A 23,997-nucleotide genomic window follows, 5' to 3' on the forward strand; every position below is an offset into this window, starting at 1 on the left:
AAGTGGATATAGGCACTTAAGTAAAAAGTGGCTCTTCAAAGCCCCCCACTCCTTCACCTGAAGCTGTTCCACTTTGTACAGAACTAAATATTAATGAGGCCAGAGGAAAAACAAAGTGTGAGCTAGTGTAAATGACTCTATAGCCTAGTGGTTTAGACACTTACCTGGGAGGTAGGCCTGAGTCCCTGTCCCTGCCCTAAAGAATATTTCAGAGGTTTCAGAGGATCACAGAATGGTAGGAAAGCAGGGCTGAATGTGAGATCTAGTCTAGATCCTGCTCAAGGCAGGATTATCCCTTACAAAACCATCCCAGCCAAATGTCTGTCTAACCTGCTCTTGAAAATTTAGCTAGCCTGTCCAATGCTTGATCATCCTTATTGTCAGAAAGTTCCCTCTAATCTCCAACCTAAATTTCCTCTGCTGCAGCTTGGGGCCACTGCTCTTAGTCCTGTCCCCTGTGGAGACAGAGAAAAGCCCATCTCCATCCTCTTGATAACTGCCCTTCAGGTATTTGAAGACTGTTATTAAATCCACCCCCACCCGCTTTGGTCTTTTCTCCAAATTAAATAAACATCATTCTTTCAGACTTCCCTCATAAGTCTTACTTCCGAGCCCTCTAACCTACATTCAGCAGAAAAACTAGCCAGTCTATCTGGGAAAATGAAGCCCACCTGAGTAACCCATTTCTGGGCTTCTCACTGCCCTACTCCCGAAAGTCCAGTCCCTTAACAGGATTTCTCAGCACTCTGTCTATCTTGCTCCCACTATGTGTGATGGCTCACTTTCTCCGCAGGGTTTTCTCTCACAGCTGTGCATTACATTGCTTTCTGTTCCTCCGCCACCTTTCCCATTTCCAAGCAAGTCCTTATCTTGTTCTTTCCATAACCACATGTGGATGATTACTCCCCAACACCCAGGTACTAGCCTTTCTGATTACAAGTTAATTGGTGGCTCCCTTTTTCCTCCCTGCCACCTGCTCTCTGGCTAGTATTTCTTATTTTGCCTTTTCCTGACTTGCACAGTGACCATTATGAAGAGTCTGATCCTTTTTCATAACTGGAGCTTCCAGTTCCCTGTTACATTAGGAGGAAGAGTTTTTAAACTCCCCACGCAAAATAAAATATAAAGTTGCATAGACCTTCAAAAGAGCATGTGCTTCTAAGTTATCTGGACACTTTTGAGCATCCCATTATGTCACCTTATTTTAAGGGTTTCTCCTTAATTACGGAGTGCCACAATGTGTATAATGGCTGTAGGAAGCACATAAAAAGATATATTCCTACTCCCTTATACATGAAACAGTGTAACAAATTGAAGTCTCAGGATGCTTACAGAAGGCTCATGGAGACAACGATCATCTCTCTATTAACTTTACTGGGTTTGGGATCAGTCCCATAGTAAAAATTCCAAGTAAAAGTTTTCCTTCAGATGCTGGATGGTGTATATCAATTGCATTTTCCCCAGAAATAATCTCTTTTGCTACAAATCTTAGAGGTCTTTGATCAGTACACTCAATTTCTAATTTATTATCACTTCAAATGAGCACAGCTACTGAACCTTACTATAACTCACTAACTGATTTATTTATAGTAGAACAAGCTGAGTTAATGTACTAACTAATGTACCGCTTTATTTTAGGAAAATGTTGCCTGTAACAGTAAACTACTAGACTCTGCAACTACGTACTAAGTGACTTATAGTTTTAATGCTTGGGAAGTGCAAAATTCATTACAGCACCTATTTTTTCTGTGGTATATTATAATTGTCTATTAAACCATGGATATTAGAAAATAATGTCTCTACTTCCAAATGTACATGGTCCATTACAGAAAGAGGCAATTGGGGCAAATACATATGGTAAGAAAATCTCATATTCACAATAAAAATAAAATAATTTATATTGCAAGACCTATTTAAGATTAATATAAGCCAGAAGTCTCTTTTTACAAAATCACCTACAACACACCAAACTTTTGATGCTGAAAAAGCATAAGCTGATGCCAATTTTATCAATCAGAAAAATTTAGAAGAAAATCATCCTGCTAGAAACCTGAGATGACCCATCATAAAGACAGGTGTCTTAACAGTATATGCAGAAAATACAACAAACGTAATGGAAAAGGAACCAAAGGAAAGGAGGCTCCAAAATGTAGCAGTACGCTACAAGAGTAAAAAAAGTGAAGTCTCTTTCTTGCAAGGAATGTACTGCTTTGGGAGCCTCCTCAGTTTAATTAAAACAGCCTAATTAACTAGGGGTAGCTCCCTTGGCTTTCTAGCCAGGGCCTCCCTGATCCTTTTTTGGCTCATAAAGTCAAAGCGTAGAACAGTTTCAGCAACCATCTGCAGTCCTGTATCCACTGCTGATGAAGCAGCAGCCTGGTGGGTGTTGCTGTTTTCATTGGTGAGAATTTTTACTACAAGTGATGCAGTTAGCGAACAAAGGTTTTGAAAAGTGATTAGTAATTTTGGTGGTCAGCCTGCCCTATATTAAAAGGACTTAATTTTATTAAAGTTTCAAGCAGTCATTCTGTGAGCATCAGGACCTTTTTATAAATTTGAAGGTAGACTCCCCAAAAACTGAAATACCCAAAGGAGGTTTGGCTATCTTGACCATGATTCCTATAAAAATCTGTCAGTGGCTATCAGTATGGAAGCTCTGATCCTTAGGAGCATAACTTTATGCTCTCTTAAACCTTTGATTGCATGTAGGGCTGGGAGGGGGGCTCATTGTGGTGCTGCCCAGCCCAGCCTGGGCATGGGAAGCAGCTGTCACTGAGCTGCAGCTGCTGAGGAGGGCCCCGCTCCCAGCCCTGCAGCCAGGGCTGGACCCACTCAGCTGTAGCTGAGGCAGCCACACAGTGGGGCTGGCCTGAGCTACTGGGGTGGGGACCTCCTCAGTGGCTGCAGCTCAGTGACAGGAAAACTGATCCCTGTCAGTGAGAGCAGCCTGGCCCAGCGCACATGGGCAGTGGCTTGCTGGACAGTGGACTACCCGGGCCAGCTTGGAGGTGCCACAGGGGCTTATGTGTCTGCAGCCAGCCCCCACGGTGGGTGGCTGCTGGGCTCTGGGCCTTCTGGTACCTCTGAGCCAGCCCGGGCATCCCGACCAGCATGCCAGGACATTCTGCTTTCACTCACAGGGCTCAGCTTCCCTGTCACTGAGCTGCAACTGCTGAGGAGAGCCCCACCCCTGCAGCCCACACTGTGGTTGCCTCGGCCAGGGCTGAGCAGGTCCGGCCTGGGCTGCACGGGTGGGGCAGAGCCCTCCTCAGTAGCTGCAGCTCAGTGACAGCCTGCCAGGGCCTGGCCACATCCCCAGCTTAGCTTCTCTGTGGAGGGGAAGGGAGGGCTGCTCTAGCACCCCAAGCTTCTGGCCTGAGCTGCTGCAGGCATGTGCCTGCATTTCCAGAATGAAAAGTGGATGTCTGTCCACTTGCAAATCTGTTCTATCTCTGCAGGTTAGACTAACCTGCAAAGAGTACATCATTTTGAATGTCTGTCTCTAGCCTAAAAGGTCTTTCTGTGTCTCAATTTTTTTGTCCTGTGCCAAATGCATTCTTGCTGAATGGGAGAGAGGAACAGTGGAAAAAATCCCTGGTCATACCCAGTTCATTCTCCAGTTGACCTTGCAAATAACTGATTTAATCTTTATATTTGTTTAAAATCTAAAGTAGCACATATCAGTTCACCTTATATTTTTATAATGCAAATCACTTTGAGACTGACAAAGAAGAACAGACGTATTGGCTAAAACACAGTAAATCCCAAATGACATCAGTCTTTAGCTGAAACCATGGTGAAATTGTCCAGTTCTTCTGTTTTGGTCATTTTGTCTAAGTGTAGGGAATTTCCTCATTTTCTATAATACAGGGCAGTTGAGGAAGGAAAAAAACACCACAAAAAAATCTCTTTCCTCCCTAAATGTATTGTTCAATGAAGCACTTCATTCTTATTTACTATATCACATACAGACAGAAAACTAAATTGCCATTCCAGTGACTTAAAATTGCCAAAGAAAGTTGGCCTAAAGTCTGCTCGATGTCATTTACATCTCATCCTCACAGAGTACATTATGGGGGTGAAGAAGTGGCATAACAAGAGTAGCCCAGGCCAGAGAGCACTGCACTCCAGCAATCCAGTAGAAAAGGTCACCCAGGAGGCCATTCTGGTGGTGTAAACTCACTACACTAATGACTGGCCTCCAGCCAGCTTCAAGATCATGAAGCTATTTTTTTCCCATGAGTCTCAGCTGTGTTGCTTTTTATAACTAGGTTTATCCCATCAGAGATAAAAAAAATCCTCTTTCCACTGACATAAGTTGTTTGTTTCTACTCTCAAAGACTACAAGATATGATAGTGTAAGACTGATGCAGCTGTGATGATTCAGAAATTATGCAAGAGGATTTCTCAGGATGATCTCTTTTATTGAACCAACTATGTAGTTGGGATAAAGTTAGATCAGCTTTTGAATGCAAGACATTCTTCCTTAGGTTCAATTTTATCCCAACTACATAGTTGGTCCAATAAAAGCTGTCACCTTAGGAAATCCTTGCCTCTTGCAGACTCCATGATAGGAATTTTAGAAGCTTCTAAAATGTATTTTTCTCTGCATGCCAAGCCTGGCCTCATACTAAGGCAGACTGGACTGCCAGCCAGCTGAAGATCTATATGGAAAATACTATTAATAAAGTGCTGAAAAGATCTAATGGGGGAATACAGGGAAGCTATGGGTGCTGCTATAGGTGCTGCCAGGGGCTAGCTTTCCACTTGCACTAACTGGGCAGAGGAAGACTGGCACAGCGAATGCTGCTGTTGTTGAACATAGTCCCCTCTAGTGCCATAAACCAGTTCATAATAGTCACCTCTCAACACAAGCCCAAAATAGGTACATGAAATCCCATGATGTTACTAAATTGCACTGAAGAGCAAAGCTGATAAGTGCTTGTGACTGTGGCACATATGCAACGAAGTGGGTGTTTCGCCAAGGTTATGAGCATTATGAAGCCAATAATAACAGCCTTGTAACAATGGATGACTTGAGAAGAAACTGTTATTAAACAAAAACCCACTGCAATCTTCTGCTACATGATCATTTTTATCTCCCAGAACACTGACATAGGGTAGCTCAGCTACCAATGCTTACCCTTTCCTGAGCACAATATGCCATCTGCTGATTCACACAAACTTCTGCTCTCTTCCTCTGTTATGTTACATTTCCTTGGATGCTGACACAAGTTTCCAAACCATCCAGTTCCACAAATGCATTGACCACAAGAGCAGGTGCCATGGCCTGTAATAAGAAGGAAAGAAATGATGGAAACAAAAGAAATTTTTACCTGAAAAGAATATTAATCCTGCCAGGTGCCTCAGCATGTAATTGGCTGACTGAACGGCCAGGCAAGGCTTGATCTGAATCACATGTTGGTATGGCATTCCTATAATCAAGGCCACATTAGCTTCTTCATTTACCTTGTTCTTATGCTAAGCAAAATGAGACAATAACATGCTGAAAGACTGGGATGTAGCCTCTCAGTTCCCCATTGCTGCTTCTTCTGTCCAGCTATGGCACCCTTCAGTCGTCCTATGAGCTGGTTTTGGCAGAAAGGAGTAGCAATTCACCAAAATATTCTGGCCCTTACAAGAAGTAAAGCTAATAGAGAGGGTCGAGAGATCATATCAGCTTAGGGCCTAGCGATGTTAGCTATGTCTACACTACAGAGTTACATTTGGGAAAGACTGGTGAGGTAGATAGCTGTTTGGCTGACTTCTTAGATGACAAGTAAGAAAGGGGCTTGCAAGGGTGGTAGGTGAGTAGAGACAAAGCTAGAGATAGGGAAAGAAATAGGGAACATTTTTCCTCTGGCAGGCAAAAAGTGCTAGAAAAGGAACAGTCTTGTCTTCAGTCCAACCACACTGGGTAATTCACGCTGGCCTTCACACCATCACCAACAATGACAGTCACACACTCCAGTTCAGCAGCTGAAAAATGTGACTGCTACTTCCTGCGCTGCTGAATGGAGGGAAAGGAGGCAGTCCACAGATCACATCATGCAGCAAAGGTGACTTCAGTGAAAAGTATCACAATGAGCTCCTTTCACAGGCACAGATGGACCTACATTTTGGAGGTAAGGCATGAAGTCCTAAGCAGAGAGTGTAGGAGGAAAGATGAGTGGAAGGACAGCAAACCCACAGGAATTCTCTGAAGAAAGGATAAAACACAGGAAGATAGGGAACAGAAAACATACAACAGAGGCTGGGGGATGTGGGCAATGCCATGAAGGGAAAAGCAGATTAGCTAATATAGTTAGAGCGAGCTCTATACCATATAGCATTTCTGAAGTAGCAAAGGGGAATTCCCTTTGTCTAATATATTTGGAATGCCTTGAACAAGTACACATAACTGATTATAACAACATAGGCGTGTTTAGAGATGTAAAAAAATCCCAGCAAAAATGGCACTTTGCTTTAAACTCCATGCAGCCTCACACCAAGCCCAATGCATGCCCATAAGACGCATCGCATTAGTTGGACCTGGCTCAACCAACGTCTGTATAGATCAGGCGCCTTACTGGGTTTTTTGGTGCTTTTATCTAATAGCCAATTGAATCAGCTATTAGATAAAAGCACTAAGAAGCCACACTGAAGCACTCAATCTATACAAATGCTGCAGAGCTGGATCAGACTAATGCGCTGATTCTTCTAGCAAAGCTTTTTTTTCACATCTGTGAGCCACCTAATAATGATTAATTTGGGCAGGATTGCTGGTTGTGAGAAGAGAGGCACTAGCTGAAGAAATATGCTGGTAGAATGCATGTCAGGTGAAAGCAGAAGAGCATACCAACACTTTACTTTTACTAAACTGTGTAATTACTCTCCTTCAACTTAACATCAGGCAAAATAGAAAGAAGCCCAAAGGAGGCACACACCTTGTACTGGTTGAAAATGGAATTCTTCAATACTTTATTGATAATCAAATTATTTACTAGTTTAAACATATCAGTCTGAGGTCTTAGAGCTGTTTGTATTCACAGCATAAACACAGTTAGGACAATTTTTGTAGTCCAGTCACACAATAATTACTAGAACATTTACTGATTGTTCTCCATTTTGGATCCTAATAGCTGTATAAATTTAAATGCTCAGTAACTATGACATGGTTCATGTTATGTTAGTTATTTCTGGTTAGCTTTTGTCCATGTATACTTAATGTGGGTTTAAAACAGTACCATTCATAGTTCATATTTATACTTCATAAAAAATCATAGACCTGGTATCTTTCATTTTAAGGAAACTGGCTTTCACCATTTCCAAAAAATATTCCATCCCCTAAGCTTTCATGCTATGTGAATATTTGCTAAAACTCTGATTATTTTTAATGTCTTAGCTTCATTACAATTAATCATAGTTATTACTATCTATACATGATCTATAACATGTGAAAACCCAAAAGCATGTACAAGTACACAGCCAAACACAACTTCCTCCTTGATGAGTTTACAATCTACAGTAAACAGAATTCATATGGAAAAAGCTGAGGGAGAAGAGAATGAACTGAATTGAATGGAAGTTGTTAACACATCTGAAGGTCAGGCTACAACTCATAAATACTGATTGCTACTCAGTTTTAGGACTGCATTAGAAAATGTAGGTCTATGTTTCTACCAAATTTGACTAAGAAAACACACTTAAAAAACATGAACCAAGAGTTCATTTGCTGCAATAGCTCTGAGATATGTAAATTGTATTCATTATAATGGATACTGACCAAAAACCTAAATATGATAATTTACAGAATGTTTTGAGCATTAAAATTTCCAGGTACCCATTCAGGAAAGACAGAGTTAGTTGCAGAGGCAAAGGGTATATATGCTATTAAAAGCACCATTTCTTGTTTTAGTTACTCAGAGTTATAGGACCTCATGCAAATGGATCCATGTACTCACAAAGCAAGCCTGGAGTAGATACGGGAAGAGCTTTATTACAGATCATGGAATGATACCGGAGAGTAGCCTGAGTCCTTAAGCACCAGTCTATTATGCATGATTATGGTGGACTTCAATTTAGGAGACTTACCAAAGAACTCATGTACCCAATGAAAAATCATTCTTTAACAGAAAGGTATGGTACCCACTACTAGGTAACTGTCTCAGTCCTCAATGTGACAAATGTAGATGAATGAATCGTTTGACAGGAAGGTGTCAACAGCAAGTGAAATGGCAGCAAACAAGGAAGTTTGGAAGCAGTTTGCTGGGAGCAAGGGGAAGAGGAGCCAGGCACCAGATCCTGATCTGGGAAGCAAAGTAAGCCAGGGCTGTCTCTGCATTTGGCTTCCTGGGGTATATCCAAACACGCATGCATGTGCAGTATGCAGTGCTGCAGACTCATCAGTAGCACTGCAAACCACACACGCCGCAAATTAGGGCCAGGGACAGACATTACAAATAAACTGGTTTAAGTGATCAGAAACTGGTTTAAGTGATCAGAAACCTGTAACAGAACAGATATTCAGTGCACACAAACCAGTTTGAAAATGGCTGAAACCAGCTTGAGATAAACTTGGTTGTATGTAGTTATCAGACTTAACTTATTTGGCTCAAACCGGTTTATGCAATGTCTGTCTCAGAACCTTTGCCAGTTCGAGTTAAATCACACTGTGGGGGAGAGCGAGCATCTTCCTGGCAAGGGGCTGAGCTGTGGGCTTGGGCTGTGCATAGCAGCACCAGGGTGTGGAGCAGGCCAGAGCCCTGCAAGCCCCCACAGCACTGGTGCACTCCACAACAGCTCTGCTGGCCCCACAATGCAGCCCCGCTGGGAAGCTGTGTTGGGCTCCTGCCCGTTGGGCACTCACTGCTTGCTGCTCCATCTGTCATGTGGGAGTGGGGCCCAGCCCCCGTCACACATTCTGTGCTTGGGCAAGTTCCTGAGGCTTATGCAGCCCCTGGCCCCGAGACTTGCACTTCTGGAGGAGCTAGTGGATGCCCCACCTCCATTATTTCCTTCCAAGCTTCAGTTGCGGCTGGGCTGGGCAGATCTCCACTACAATGCCAGTGGCCAGCCAGGAGGGAGCTGGCTACAAGCACAGAGCAGCAGCTGCTGGGCTGGGCAGATCCTGCTGTGGTACAAGTGGCTGAATAAGCCCTTTCCTGTTGGGAGGGCACTGGCCCCAAGCACAGAGGTCACTTGCACTGTAGCGAGGTCAGCCCAGCCCGGACGCTGCTTTGTGCTTTCTGCCCACCCCGGCCGCTGCTGGCCCAAGGCACAGAGCGGTGGCGGTGGCCAGGCTAGGCTGACCCCTCTACGGTGTGAGTGACCTCTGTGCTTGGGGCAAGAATCCAGAATTTCTACCAATATTGTATCAATATGCAAAAGGTGAGAGGCAGGATGATCTGGTTAGCCTGACATGAAGCCTAGGCAAGATCATGGAAAAGAAATTAATATAGGATTTAATTATCAAAATGCAAGGGGTTATGATTAGTATCACAAGATTTGTTCCATCAAACAAACCTAATTTCATTCTTTGAAAATTACCAATGGGGTTGATAAAGGTAGCTGAACAGATGTGATACATGTTATAATTTTATGAAGTTTTTGAGTCCATTTCTGATGACTTCGTGGTTTTAAAAAAGTTAGTACTGTGCAACATTAATAAAGCATTTGGTAAGCAGATTAAGAACTGACCACCAAACAGATCGCCAACAGTCATCAAATAGTGCTGTTTCAATAGGGGCCAGTTGCATACCCAGTGCTACTCAATTTTTTTACCAATGCTCTTGAAAGGAAATATAAAATAATTGCTGGCAGAATGTGTATATGACACTGTTTGGGATTACAGTAAATGACAAAGGCAAAGAAGTCACAGTGTTTTATCTAGATGGTTTGGTAAACTGGGCCCATTCAAACAAAATTTGATGCAGCCAAATGCAAAGTTAGGAATTCAGGATCAAAGTCTCTACGCCATATGTACAGTTTGAAGAGAATATCCTAGAAAGCAGTAGCTCTGTAAAGGCCTTGGAGATCACAGTAGACAAGCAATTTAGTCTGATCTTCCAGAGAGATACTGCAGCAAAAACAGCTGGTGGTATAACCAGGGTAGTCATACGTAGGAGCAGGCAGGTAATTTTACCTCTGTAAAAGTCACTGATTAAACTGATCTACTGAATACTCCATATAGCTTTGGCATCCTTATTTTAAAATGCTGAAAATTTGAAAGGGGTGTAGAAAACTGCCAGAATAATTCACAGAAATAATTCAAGGGCTAGAGAATTTGCCATACACAGAGAGAGAGAGACTTGAAGAGCTCAATCTAACTTATCAAAAAGAAGACAGAGATGACTTGATTATAGTGCATAAGTACCTACATGGGGAGAAAATTTAGAGTACTAGAGGACTTTTTAAAATAGAGAAAAACAAAACAAGAACCTATATCAGGAAACTGAAGCCAGACTGATAAAGATGGGAAATAAAGTGCAAATTTAACTCTGAGTGATTAACCATTGGGACGATAACCAAGGACTGATGGATTTTCCATCTCAGAATGTCCTCAGATCAAGATTGGATGTCTGAGTCAACATCTTAGTGAAGTATAAGTTACCAGGGTCTTCACCCATGATGACTTGGGTGAAAGTTCAAGATGTGGGCTATACACAAAATCAGACTGGATGCTCTAATGATCTCTTCTGGCTTTAAACTCTACAAATAAATTTAAATGTTGAAATAGCCATTTTAGAAGTCAGGTGGAAAGCGGGACAGGGTGATACTCTAGGGACCTTCTAACATGCTGCACTTTGTGCTGCTCAAATATTGATCTGTGTTAGTGCTAGTTCAAGTTTGGAGCAGTCACACCTCAAAGTTAAAAATCTTCTCTGACTGTCCCCAACCTGCACAGCTTTGACTGTAAATAGGGGCTAACTAGGAGCTACAGCTCTGAGTTGCCATTACAGAGCTGGTGAGCCAGGACAGGCTTCTATCCCTGTTCTAGGTAGGGAGGTGTGAGAGAATGGGGAGAGGGGGCATGAAGCTGGGAGGTGAAGAGTTATTGGGATGGGGGTAGGGAATGAAGTGAGAGGTGGAAAAGGAATGGGGGTGGGGGAAGGGTGGTGAAATGAGGGAAGTCAGCCACTGAAGGATAACAAAAAGTAGTAAAAAAGATAGGAAGTAAATTAAAGAAGATCTCATGTATTACTAAATTGGGATTTGGGACAGGGGTGTAGGGGGTATAGGTAATGCTTCCTGGGGTGGCTGGGAGATGGGAGAAATGAGGGAACGCTCCTTTTGGGGAGTTAGTGCCCCCCTCCCCTAAGAAGGAAACCCCAACTTATGGGAGCTCTGTAGGCTGTTTATATGGGGTTGCACCCCTGGGAGTGGGGAGGTCACACCCCAGGGGGCGGGTGGGATAGTTGGCTTGGTACCAGAACTGCCTGCTGGGCAGCAAAGTTCAGGGGGTGGAAAGATTTCCACACAGAACAGGAGAATGAGGCAGAAACACTGCATCCTGGGGTACTGGAGGACTGCAACTTGGGTGGCTCATGTATGGGGACTGGCCACACATTAATGGAATATAAACCTGCCTGGGGGTAGGCATAACTTAAAGTGTGCTTAAAACTAGTTTTACATGTTACTGTGTGGACAATCCAGGGGTCAAGAGCTCCAGGAGCTGCCTAAAATTAATGTGTAACAAGGCCCTCAGATTGAAGTATGAATTAGGAAAGGGGCATGGTGGGAAGAAAGGATGCACTGGAGGATTGGAAAAGAGTTGGATAGGAGGATGGAGTGGGGTTAGTGGAAGTTTTTCAGAATCAAAGTGTAAGAGTCCATTAGAGACAAAGATTAGGGAAGAAGTTGCTGACAAGCAGGGGCCTAACAAGGAGCTAGACATGGGAGTTGCCACTAAAGGGCTTGTAAGCAGGGACAGGCTTCTATCTCTGTTCTAGGTTGTGGGGTGTGAGAGATGGGTTGGAGGGGCAGGACCATGAGTCTCAGGAAACTCAAAGAAGCAGAAAAGAAAAAGATGTGAGGGCAGAATAGATAAGAGGAAATTCTCAGGGAAGTAGGTTCGTTGTTTATTGTTCGGGTTTTGACTGGTTCTAGAGTTGCATGTCTGGGGACCCTAAGTGTCTCTGATGGAGCAAGTGCTAGACGGCCATTGTCAGTAGCCATTTGGAATATAAAAAGCATGAAAAGTAGACATGCAGGAATTTGGAAATGGCCAGTTTTGACTATATTAAAAAAGCTAGCTGTATTGTTTGAAATCACAGGAAGACTGAAAATATATGGCAGCATTATGGTCTAGAGGCTTCTGGTCTGTGGGCCATTATAACACAGAAAAAAAGTAGTATTATTTTTTCCTACATGGTGTCAAACCCCATAAGACTTATTAATCCAGAGAAATCAAAGGTAGTAGATTTTGTTAATGAAGGAATCAAGTTGGAAATATGTATGGGGATCCAAAAAGTTCAAGTAATACAGTCTTTTGTGGCAGCTGAGCCTCTATTTACAAACAGAATCTTAATTTTTGGAGGACACATTAATTCTAATATGAATGAGTAGAAAGAATAGAAAAGAAATGAAAAGGTGCTGGAGTACTGCAGCATTTAGTTATTCAAGCACCCTGGCTCCCCCTTACATGACCACCTGGATCTCACATGCCACAAACAGTAGCTGCCTGTGGTATATGTGCTGTAGGGTGGCCACCTATTTTAATGTTTTGCAAAGATTTTGCTGAGAAGTAAAAAGAAAAATAAAGTAAAAGTACTTCCTGTAAATGTTTTTAAGAGATGTGGAAAAACACACTGGATGACGGGGTGAAAAGCACCCTGTTTAAATTCACTGATGATACCAAAATTTGGGGTGAGGTGAGCACGCTAGTAGGGAGGGAAAGACTGCAGCAAGACTTGGATAGGTTACAGGGGTAGGCTAGCAGAAACAGGATGCACTTCAACACTGACAAGTGCAGGGTGCTGCGCTTGGGCAGTAGTAACCAGCAGCACACTTATAAGATGGGAAACTCTCTTCTTGAGAGCACGGAGGCAGAAAGGGATCTTGGAGTCATTATTGACTCCAAGATGAACATGGGTCGACAACGCGAGGTCACGGTTGGCAGGGCTAACTGGACCTTGTCATGCATCCACAGGTGCATCTCAAGCAGGGCCAGGGAGGTGATCCTCCCCCTCTATGCAACACTGGTCAGGCCACAGCTGGAGTACTGTGTCCAGTTCTGTGTGCCCCACTTCAGGAGGGATGTGAACAACATTGAGTGTGTCCAGAGGAGAGCCACCCTCATGATCTGGGGACAACAGGGCAGAACCTACAATGAGAGACTGCAGGACCTGAACCTGTTCAGCCTTTACAAGAGAAGGCTGAGAGGGGACCAGGTGACAGTCTATAAACTCACTAGGGGGGACCAGAAGGGTTTGGGAGAGACCTTGTTTCCCCTAGCACCCTATAACAAGGAATAACGGCCACAAGTTGTTGAAGAGTATGTTTAGATTAGACATCCGTAAGAACTACTTCACAGTTAGGGCGGCTAGGATCTGGAACCAACTTCCAAGGGAAGTAGTGCTGGCTCCTACCCAGGGGAGTCTTTAAGAGGAGGCTTGATGCCTACTTCGCTGGGATCATTGGAGCCCAGTTTTTTCTCCTGCCCTGGCAGGGGGTTGGACTTGAAGATCTACAAGGTCCCTTCTGACCCTACTTCTATGATTCTATGGCTGCTGTGCATTAGTCATGCATGAAGTCTTTGGCAAGGAAGTGGGAGGGTTCCATGCCCATTATCAGCTGCAATACCTTTATTATTTTATAAGACGATATATACAGTATAATATATAATAACACAGCCACAGCTACAACCAGTGTCTTTACTCTGTGACAGCCTCTGTTGAGGCACCTTGTGAGGCTGGATCTAAAGATACTTTCAGAGATGGGTTCACTGTGTGCTCAGTAACAGCTTCAGGGACTATGCTTCCCATGGGGCAGAACAAACAGGACCTTCCCTTCTTGGAGGGTTTGCCTTCAGTGGCATATGCTTTATATCAGCTGGTACCTTCATGTCTGGAGATAGTGCAACACTCTAGTAACTACAGGACCTAATTAGGTGGCACCTTCAGAGCCCATGACACTGACAGGGGGAATTCCAGCACTGGGCAACTGCATGCCAGGTTCAGCCCACAGGTCATCACTGGGGTCCCTGGTGCATCCTCCTCCCTCCCACCCCCCTCCCAATGGGACAGCTGTCTCAATAGGAACTCTCTTAATGGGGTTGCCTCCAGTTGCACCCTCAGGGTCCGCGTTACTCCAGGGAGCAGTGGGATGGGACAAGGTGACCCTGAGGGCTGGTTCTGAGCAGAGCCACCTTGTGGGATCCTGGTGTCACTGTGCGGTGCACTAGGGCTGATGACTTCTTGTGGGACAGTGACATTGGAACCTCAGGTCCAGGTGTAAGTGTAGGTGCCCAGGACACAGGGATCAGTGAGGACCAGCACCAGAGCATGCAGGGTTACACAAGGGGCATGCAGGTGTGTTTTTAGGAGCCCCTGGCACAGAGGGTTTAGCAAGAGGCAGTGATGGAGCCAGCTTCATTCTGGGCTCCCCAGACTCAGAGCTTTCTGGAAGAAAGCAGGTCCTGGTTTGGGGCTGCCAGGCTGATTGGGCCCCAGGTAGAGGTGTAACTAGCAAGTTTTACACCTTAGGCAACCCCTCTGCCCTCCCCCCCTACACACACACACACACACACACCCCTACCTTGAGTTGTGTGTGAGGGGAGGAGAGAGTGCCAGAGAGCAGGGACATAGCCATAAGGTGGTCAGTTATATCTGTCTTGGGGAGTCAAAGACTTGAGCTGCTGCTGTTTCTGTTCTGTACCCAGGGGAGTAATTCTATACCCCCAGCCTGCTCCCCAATTCTTCCAGCCTTTTTTGGTTCAGCAATCTGGAAACTGAATCTCAAATTGTAACAGGTAGGGAACAACAGTGAGTGGGCAACTGATTTTTTGATGGCTCTTATAAAAGCTGAAATGAGCAGATTTCTATCCCACTCAGGCTTGCTGGTGGGAGCAAAGGAAACAAATTATTGAAGCTTCCTTTTTAGGTTGATCGAGGTGGTGAAGAGGAGGAAAAGAGAGGCAATATATCCAGTTGCAAAAGTGGTTACAAGTAATGGCAAGTTCGTGTTTGAGATCAAATGGGAGCAATGAAAGAATGGAGCAAGAGATCAGTTGTATTATAGAATAGATGTGGGACTTTCACAGATAGAAATTAAAGGCATTGAAGACAGGAGTTAGTTACAGTTTATAGTACATTCCCTGGAGAGAAGGCAAGTGGTGGGAGTTAAAATATCTAGGTCACAGAAATGTAGGAGTGCAGTTATGGACTACGGGAAGTGGAGATTGATATGGTGGCACTTTCATGTAGGAGGGGAGACAATAGAGATTGAGAGAGACATGAATTGTCTTCAGGATGGAAAGGAGATTTTAAAAACAAAATCTGATGATCTGCTGTATATGGTTCAAGAATACTACTCAGATCTGTTTTCAACTAAGAGGGAGAAAGAACTACAAGGGGTGGAGGAGGAAGAGAGAAAGGGAGAAGAAAGATTGGCTCCATACAATGATGTTATTGTTAAACTTGCCTAAGATTACTGTAAAGGAGGAGGAATTTAGAGCTCATACTAGTTTTGAAGTTGACAAGTCGATAAGGTCTTTAAGGGGTAGATCTCCCAGGCCTGACAGCTTAACAGCAAAACAGTATCAGCACTTCTCTGTAGTTTTTACTAAGAGCAGCAATCTTTTAACTAGGACTATTCATATTGATAGCTAACAAGAATGACCAGATTTTGCTAGGTAACTGGCAGCCTCTGTTGCTTATGAACACAAATTACAAAACCCTGGATAGAGTGGCACCCCAGTTCATTCATTCAGTATAAGCCAGATCAGGAAAAGGACAGGAAATAACAAGTGCATTATCCGATCTGGAGGAAGACAGTTCACAGAAATAGTGGAAAGTATACTGTTATTGCCTTGATCAAAAAATGATTCTGATAGGGTGAGCTATCAATTTCTGGGGAAGACACTTTCTGTTTGTGCAGTCTCCCAAGAATTTATAGGCTGGATGAGAGTTTTACATATGGATGCGACTAGTTTTCACTAATAAAATGTAAAAAGCCTACTGATTTGAAGGTGGGGTAAAACAGGAATTATCACTCACCCATCTGGTTTATGTTTATTTAGTCAATCCAGTAATCATAATGCTGTGTGAAGAAGTGTGTGGGTATAGCAGAACAAAAGCTGGATAAGGTCATCTGCTCTTTCTTTTCCAAAAGCAGTGGTACCTACAGGTGACACCTCCAGCCCTATGCCCCGCACCGTGGGTTGCTGACAACCCAAGAGGAAAAAGGCTCCAGGAGTCTCTCCAAGTTTGAGAAGGGTTCTGAAACATTTCTTAGCTTTAGCAAGAGTAAAGCAATGTGGTCAGGGAAATAGGCAATACCAGAACTTCCTGTTATGAAGGAGGTACAGGTAGTCAAGGAACTTCCCAAGGGCACCACACTGGGAATAGAGTAGTCAGGGGAAGAACAGCAGATGGGAATAGGACGGCAACTCTGAAAAAGGCAAAACGATTAGCTGGAAGATAGTGTGGAGAGCAACTACATATTAAAAGTAATTCATCCACAAGTATTAAAGCTTTTCTTGTGCCTAGGGTGAAAGTATCCCCACATCTATACGAGAGGCTAAGGAAGTGGTGAAATTATTTTATTCTTTTTAAAGGGTTGTGAGGGAGAACACAGTATTGTTCAGTTAAGCATTCATTAGTAACAAGAATGAAGGAAGGTGGAGGCCTTGGACTTTTTATTTTCAAAGACTTCGTAAATTGGTGGGAGGGTTAGAGAACCGTGATTGGACAGAAAGCCTGGCTTGTATTCAACTGCTTCTCTACATCAGGTGAAGGAAATGGGGATGGTGGGTCTGTAAAACAACTGTGCAGCAGAGCAAAGTCAAATTCTCCAGCTTATGTGGTAAATATGTTAAAGTATTTGATACTGAGGAATGTGACATAGGAGGAACTTACACAATAAGAATTTCTATATTTTTATCCATAGCACATGCCCCTTGTTATGGGAAGGCAGGATAAAGAATTTTTTTCCAGAGTTGTGATTGAATAGAGAAGGGACAGAGCCCCACCTTCAGTTCACTTGCCCTCCCTGTCTCTCTTAGTCAGAAGCTGCAGTTTTGGGGGGCTTAGAATGGGGCAGAAGCTGCAACTTTTTTACCATCGTTGCCATTTATTCCTGGATCCTCTCCACTTTCTCTATCCACTTAAATTGTGAAGACCAGAACTCCATACAAATAGTCAAGTTAAGCCCTAACCAGTGCTGAGGAGAGTGGGACCTCTCCTGTGTTTTACATAAAATGCTCATGATAATGTAGCCTAAAATTTATATTCCTTTTTTGTGACTTTACCATACTGATCATTCATGTCATAGGATTTAGCCAAAATGCCAAAACCCTTTTTCAGCAAGGCTGTTACCAGCCATTTATTTGTCTTTCTGTTTGTGCATTTGGTTTTACTTCCCTGAGGGTAGCAGCACCTTACATTTATTTTATTGAATTTCATTTTGCCATTTTTAGCTCTGTTTTCCAATTTATCAAGATAATTTTGAATTTTGCAACCTCTCCCCCAGTAGTTCCATGTTGTCTGCACGCTTGACCAGGGAACTCTCTATTTTGATATCCAATCACTAATACAAATGGTAAATAGCACCAAATCTAGAACAGACCCCTGTGGTATCCCACTTGAAAGCTCTTGACATTTTGACATTGATATATTTACAGTTACTCTTTGCTTGTGGTTTTTAAGCTTTTCAGTTCTCAATACACTCATATATAAATCCTTTCTCTTCATGTGTTTACAAATCAACTGTTTTATAATGTCCTACAGCAACTTCTCAAACAATGAAATCAGCTGACCAAACTGTAATTCCCTGGGTCCTCCTTTTTCCTCTTTTTAAAGATGGGCACTATGCTAACCCTTCTTCAATCCACTGGGGCCTCACCTGCCTTCCCTGACTTTACAGATATTATTGCTAATGGCTCCCAGATTTGTTCAGACAATTCCAATGCTTTTCGTACCCTGGGATGAATTCCATTAGTCCCTACTGACTTATCAAAAGCTCTCTGACATGCTCTTTAGTTATCGTGATCCTCAGACCTTCCTTTTCTTTGTCTCTGTTAATTTTAGCTGTCTGGTTGCAGGGTTTTTTGTGTAAAGACTGAGATACAGTAGTCATTGAGGAATTCTGCCACCTTCTTTTTAGAGCTCACCCAGATTGTTGAGCTGTGTACCCATAAATTCCTTGTTCTTTCATTTCTAACATATTTAAAGAACTCCTTCTTGTTGACTCAAATATAACTGGTCAGTTGTGCAATATTTTTTGCCTTTCTTTTCCTGATATTGCCCTGATATGGTCTTACTATTCCTTGGTATACATTCTTAGTGACTCATCCTTCATTCCGCTCACTTTACCCTTCCCTATTGATTAAAAGCTCCTTATGTAGTTACATTAATCTACTGCAGTTGCTCTCATCTTTCAATTTCTTGGAATAACTTTTGTTGAGACTCCAACATTTTGTCCTTTGGAAAATGCCAGACATTCTGTATCCCTTAATCCTTCAATCTGATCTAACCTATTATTTCTCAAAGTTGGTTAAAAGCTGCCTTTTTGAAGAGGTTCTGTTAACCTCTTAGCATTGCGAATTTTTCATATTCCAAGCTTTCTCCCAAGTTTCCTATCACCTTCATGTTTAAAGCCAATTCTCACTTTCAGTCAGAACAAGATCCAAGATAAATACAAGCAGTATGCTCAACTTTCTGTTGGAGGAAGTTGACATTTGAATTATTGTTTTGGGACATCAGGGAAGTCAAAATCTGTTGATGCCCTCCAATACATTTTGTATATACTTGTTGCCTCCTTAAGGAATCCCTCATCCACCTTCTCTTCCTGACTTTGTAGCCTTTAGTAGACCCTTCAGCCTATCACTATTGTTCTTGTTGCCCTTTATCTTCACCCTGGATTTGGGAGCAAGCATATATATGAAGGTGGTCAAACACTGGAACAGGCTACCTAAGGAGTTTTGGAATTTTCATCCCTGGAAATTTTTTAAAGCAGGTTAGACAGACACTTATCTATGATTGTTTAAATCAGGGATGATCCTGCCTTGAGCAATGGACTGGATTAGATAACCTCATGAGGTCCCTTCCACACCTACATACCTAGTATCCTATATTCTTGATACACTCTTCCATATAAATATAGTGACATATTAGTCTCATGCCTCTCCTTCTTAAAAATGTTAATCTCTCAGTGTTAATTTGAGAACTACCCCATCAATTTTCTGTAATGCAAATTAAGTCATAGTTTTCTTTACACCAAGGGTCTTCCAGTTCCTCCTGCTTATTGTCTACACTTCTTCCATGTATATAAAAATTCTTCACATATTGTTCTACTGGCTTTTCTCTTTCTCCTCTTTGTTTCCCGGCCCTTCTTTAGAATCAGGCCTCTTGTCTCAGTTCTCCTACCTCTGAATTATATATGCTGTTACCAGTGGGTTTTCTTTGCTTTCCCATTTACAACCAAGTTTAAAACCCACCTCACCAAGTTAGCCAAACAATGCATTTTGTGTGAGATAGTCCCAACTTTGGATGGTAATCCTTTTCCTCAGAACATCAGCCCACTGTCAAAAAATCCAAAGCCTTTCTGTTGATACCATCTTCTGAGTTAGGTATTTACTTCCATGATATAGTACTCATTGCCTCAAACTTTCCATTCAACTGGGATGATCTTCATTGGTCTGTTGAAAGCCATTCTTGGCAGTCTCACTGATGCCCTTGTTGCCAAGAAGGAAGCAGTAGTAGTAGTAGGGGTAGATGAGCTTTGGCAAGCTTTTTGCAATGTCCCGAATTCAAGTTTTAGGCATGTAGCACACCTCACAAAATTCTAGGTCCACAAATAGGTTTTTTGCTCCCTCACATATGGGAGTTTCTGGCCACCACTCTTTGCTGTCTTTTTTCAATGTCAGTCATGGAACCCTCATACCCAAGGCCATGCCAATCTTGCTTTCTGTTCTGTGAAGGATCCATAGGCTAAACTGATATTGTCCATAAAATACAGGAAGTTATGTGCAGACCAGCAAACCTAGTTCAACAGGTACCTAGTTTTTCAAAATACAATCAGCATTATGTAAGCAAATCTTGACATTGACTACATTGTATCCTCCAGGCAGGGTGAGCCAAAAATCACTAGCATTGCGACGAGCTCTAACTGCATCAAAGACTTTTGCTGAGGTATTAGTTGAGAGCATAGGATGTGACATGCCAGAAATCCTGTTTCATTAATGACTCTAACCATCCTCAGTAGCAGATTACCACTTTGATGTGCTGCAATTAGGAATAAACACCTGAGACCCCATCAAAACAACTTGGTTAACTAAGAAAAAAAAATCAGAACTATCAATGTACTGTGCTGCCTTAGCTGAAAATTTTTCATTTCTGGGTTAAATTAGAAGTCTAGGTTGCTCCAGGAGTTGGGGGCAGGATCAGTTCCAAAATGGGAGGAAAGGTATTCACTTGACCCAAAGCAAAAAATGTTTTTTCCTAGGAATGCCCACATTGAAAAACAGACTATGCTGAGTACCATTGAAACAGTGCAGTGGAAGATAAATTAGCTTTGATACACATGCTTCAGAAACAGTAGGACAATTTTAACGTATAGAGGCACTGCTTAGATCTAGCTATTTCATGTAGCCATTGCCTGTGGCACAGATGATAGGAGTGACTCACTTTCTTTGTCTGGGGTCTCAGTCTTTTTTTTTCTAGACAAAAAACTTTGAGGACTCACAAACCAACTCTCCTAAGACTGTCAAAGACAGTATCAACAGAATTCAGAAGGGTTTTTAGAGGCTTTCTTCTGAGACAACTTACAGAAAATGATGATCCCTTCTAAGTAATGAGAAAGAATACCTAGAATTGGAATATTATACGATCATGTGTGGCTTTATTTTGAATATTATTATTACTATTAATGTTGCTTGTCTTCAATCCTGAATGACAGGAAACAGAAAGTACAATACAGCCAAGTGGGCCAGGCAATTCTATAGTTTTGATTTTAAAAATTTACCAGCAGTAGGAGGGGAGATGTACACTGATGATGTTAAATAATCTGAGGATGCATCTGCACCTACTGGCACAGATATGGCCTTCCAAAAACAGAGGTCACTCTGTATAGGGCATAGGAGAAACAAGCTTAAAGTCCTACATATATCAGAGACACAGCTGTGCCAAGAACTCAAGCTGACACATTTATGATTCCCCAAGGGTATACATGCTGCTGTCTGTACCAGACTCCATGAGTCAGTGCACTGATAGAAGTCACAACATTTTATTTGAGCATGAAAGAATCAAAGAATATAGTGAAGCAAGGAAAGATATGCAGCTGAAAGCCAGGATGCTACTGCAGCTGGAGAGCCCCTAACTATTCAGAAACACTTTTCTCCAAAAGGAACATTAGGGAAATGGCCTTAGAATGGAGCTTATGTGTTTCAGTAAGACATTCCTTTCATGGAACAGCATGCTAACCCTTTGTGCAGGTGCAAAGAGCGCAAAATAACAGAGCACTGTCGAATCCATGCAGTTCATATTGCAACCTCTGTCTTAGTAAAGGTATCAAGACTCTTCTTGATACTATGCTGATGGACAGCTGAATTTTTAAGTGAGTGACTCACTGTGATCATGAAGAAACATGATAATAAGGTCTCAATCAGTTATACTCTCATTTATCACATCCATCCCCTTATGTCTACCTACCGTCACATGGAAAAGTGGTTTGGGAAGCAAGCTATTAATCAATCTCTGCTGGTCAAAGAAGGCTAGTGACAATTCTTATTCAAAACACTTGGGTTGTCATTCACATTTCTCATTTCAGCAAAAATCTAATCTTAAAACACCAGAGCCTCCTTTTTTCCTTGCTCATCAGTACTCTGCTTCCACACTGACAGATACCATTCATTTATAGGGTCTAACTTTCCATTCTCTGCAGCTTGAACTTCCATAATTATTTTTTTCACACTGACACATGTGCCCTGAAAGCATTTACCTGGGTTACCACAGATCCTGGTTTTCTCCGATTTAAAAAAAATCCCCAATTTTCAATTTAAAAAATGTAACACATTTCCATGATTAAGCACCACTATATATCCATATATATAGATGTAGTGGTGTTTCATTTAAATCATGGGAAATGTGGATTTGGGGTTACTTTTTTAAACCAAGAATCAGGGATTATTTAAAATCAGATAAAACCAGGATCCTTGATGATAAGGAAGACAAAGTGGACCAAGAAAATCAAACTGCTGAGGAGGGAAAGATGTCAAAGGCAGTAGATCAAGCAAGAACAATAAGAATGGAATAAACATTCCTTAATATTTGGCCAGAAAGAGGTCATTAGATAACTAGGAAAGAGACATTTTATTGGAAGAAAATGATGGAAATGAGACTAGGGAAAAGAAATCAGTTGTAAATGACTTATAAAATTAATTTAAGGGTAAAGGTAGGGAAGAAATAGCTCACCCAGGACTGGATTTCTGAGGATGAGGAAAATTGAAGTGGTCTTTTATGTAAAGCAAGAGGAACCACAGTTGTTAAAGCTAATGGAGGAGGGAGAGAAACATCAAGGGTCCATGGAGATTAACAATTTAGAGAAGGCAGGTTGGGAACTTAGGTGAAGATAGTGAGACCTCAGAGCCACCAGCAAGCGTAAAATAAAAATTCCTAAGAATGGAGAGCAAGGAAGTCAAAATGGATTGGGGTCATCTTGAAGACTGAACAGAGAAAGGAAAGGAGCATGCAAAAGTGGAAGGGGTCTAAGAAGGAATTAAAAAGAGATTATTAAACACTCCAAGGAGGATTACTCCGCGCTGGTCCGGTCCTGCAGGGACCAAACCAGGAAAGCCAAGGCTGCAACTGAACTCCAACTAGCTTCAGGCATCAAGGACAACAAAAAGTCCTTTTTCAGATATGTGGGGAGCCGGAGGAAAAGCAAGGGCAACGTTGGACCCCTGCTAAACCAGATGGGGCAACTGACAACTGACGCCCAGGAAAAAGCCAACCTATTAAATAGGTACTTTGCGTCAGTCTTTCATCAGTCACATGGGACGCCCATGCCTGCTATGGGACAGGGAAATCTGGGTGAGGGGGATCCCCTACCCTCCATCAATGCTGACCTCGTGAAGGAACACCTTGAGAAGCTGGATACCTTCAAGTCAGCCGGCCCTGACAATCTGCACCCCAGGGTACTCAAGGAGCTGGCGAGCGTCATAGCCCAGCCCATGGCACGGATCTTTGAAAACTCCTGGTGCTCTGGTGTAGTGCCCGAAGACTGGAAGAAGGCCAGTGTGGTGCCGATCTTCAAGAAAGGGAGGAGAGTGGATCTGGCTAACTACAGGCCCATTAGCCTGACTTCTATCCTGGGGAAGATCTTAGAAAAGTTTATTAAGGAGGCCATCCTTGAGGGACTGGCCCAGGCTAACATTCTAACGGATAGCCAGCATGGGTTTGTTGCGGGTAGGTCTTGTTTGCCCAATCTCATTTCCTTCTATGACCAGGTGACCTATCACCTGGACAAGGGAGAAGAGATTGATGTCATATATCTTGACTTCAAAAAAGCTTTTGAGCTGGTATCCCATGATCACCTCTTGGCCAAACTGCCCAGTTGTGGCCTTGGCTCCACCACGATCCGCTGGCTGGGAAATTGGCTTCGTGGTCGGACCCAGAGGGTTGTGATGGCAGTCACTCATCGTGGTGCCCTGTGACCAGTGGGGTCCCTCAAGGCTCTGTCCTGGGACCCATACTGTTCAACATATTCATTAACAACATCTTCAATGTTAACGATGTGGACATTGGAGTCAGGAGTGGACTGGCCAAGTTCGCCGATGACACCAAACTTTGGGGCAAAGCA

The 23,997-nt window shown here is 42.8% G+C and overlaps 1 protein-coding gene across 1 annotated transcript in view; it reads right to left on the reverse strand.

Annotated features, from left to right (window-relative positions):
- Positions 1 to 23,997, reverse strand: part of ITGBL1 (integrin subunit beta like 1) — a 301,175-nt gene that overhangs the window by 2,306 nt on the left and 274,872 nt on the right. The window contains exon 9 of the mRNA XM_090022601.1: positions 5,144 to 5,290. Within this exon, the coding sequence (XP_089878727.1) occupies positions 5,144 to 5,290 (147 nt within the window). The remainder of the gene's footprint in view (positions 1 to 5,143; positions 5,291 to 23,997) is intronic.

Source organism: Crocodylus siamensis, chromosome 1, assembly GCF_052110815.1.
Source record: "Crocodylus siamensis isolate JL-2025a chromosome 1, ASM5211081v1, whole genome shotgun sequence".
In the NCBI taxonomy this organism is placed as follows: domain Eukaryota; kingdom Metazoa; phylum Chordata; order Crocodylia; family Crocodylidae; genus Crocodylus; species Crocodylus siamensis.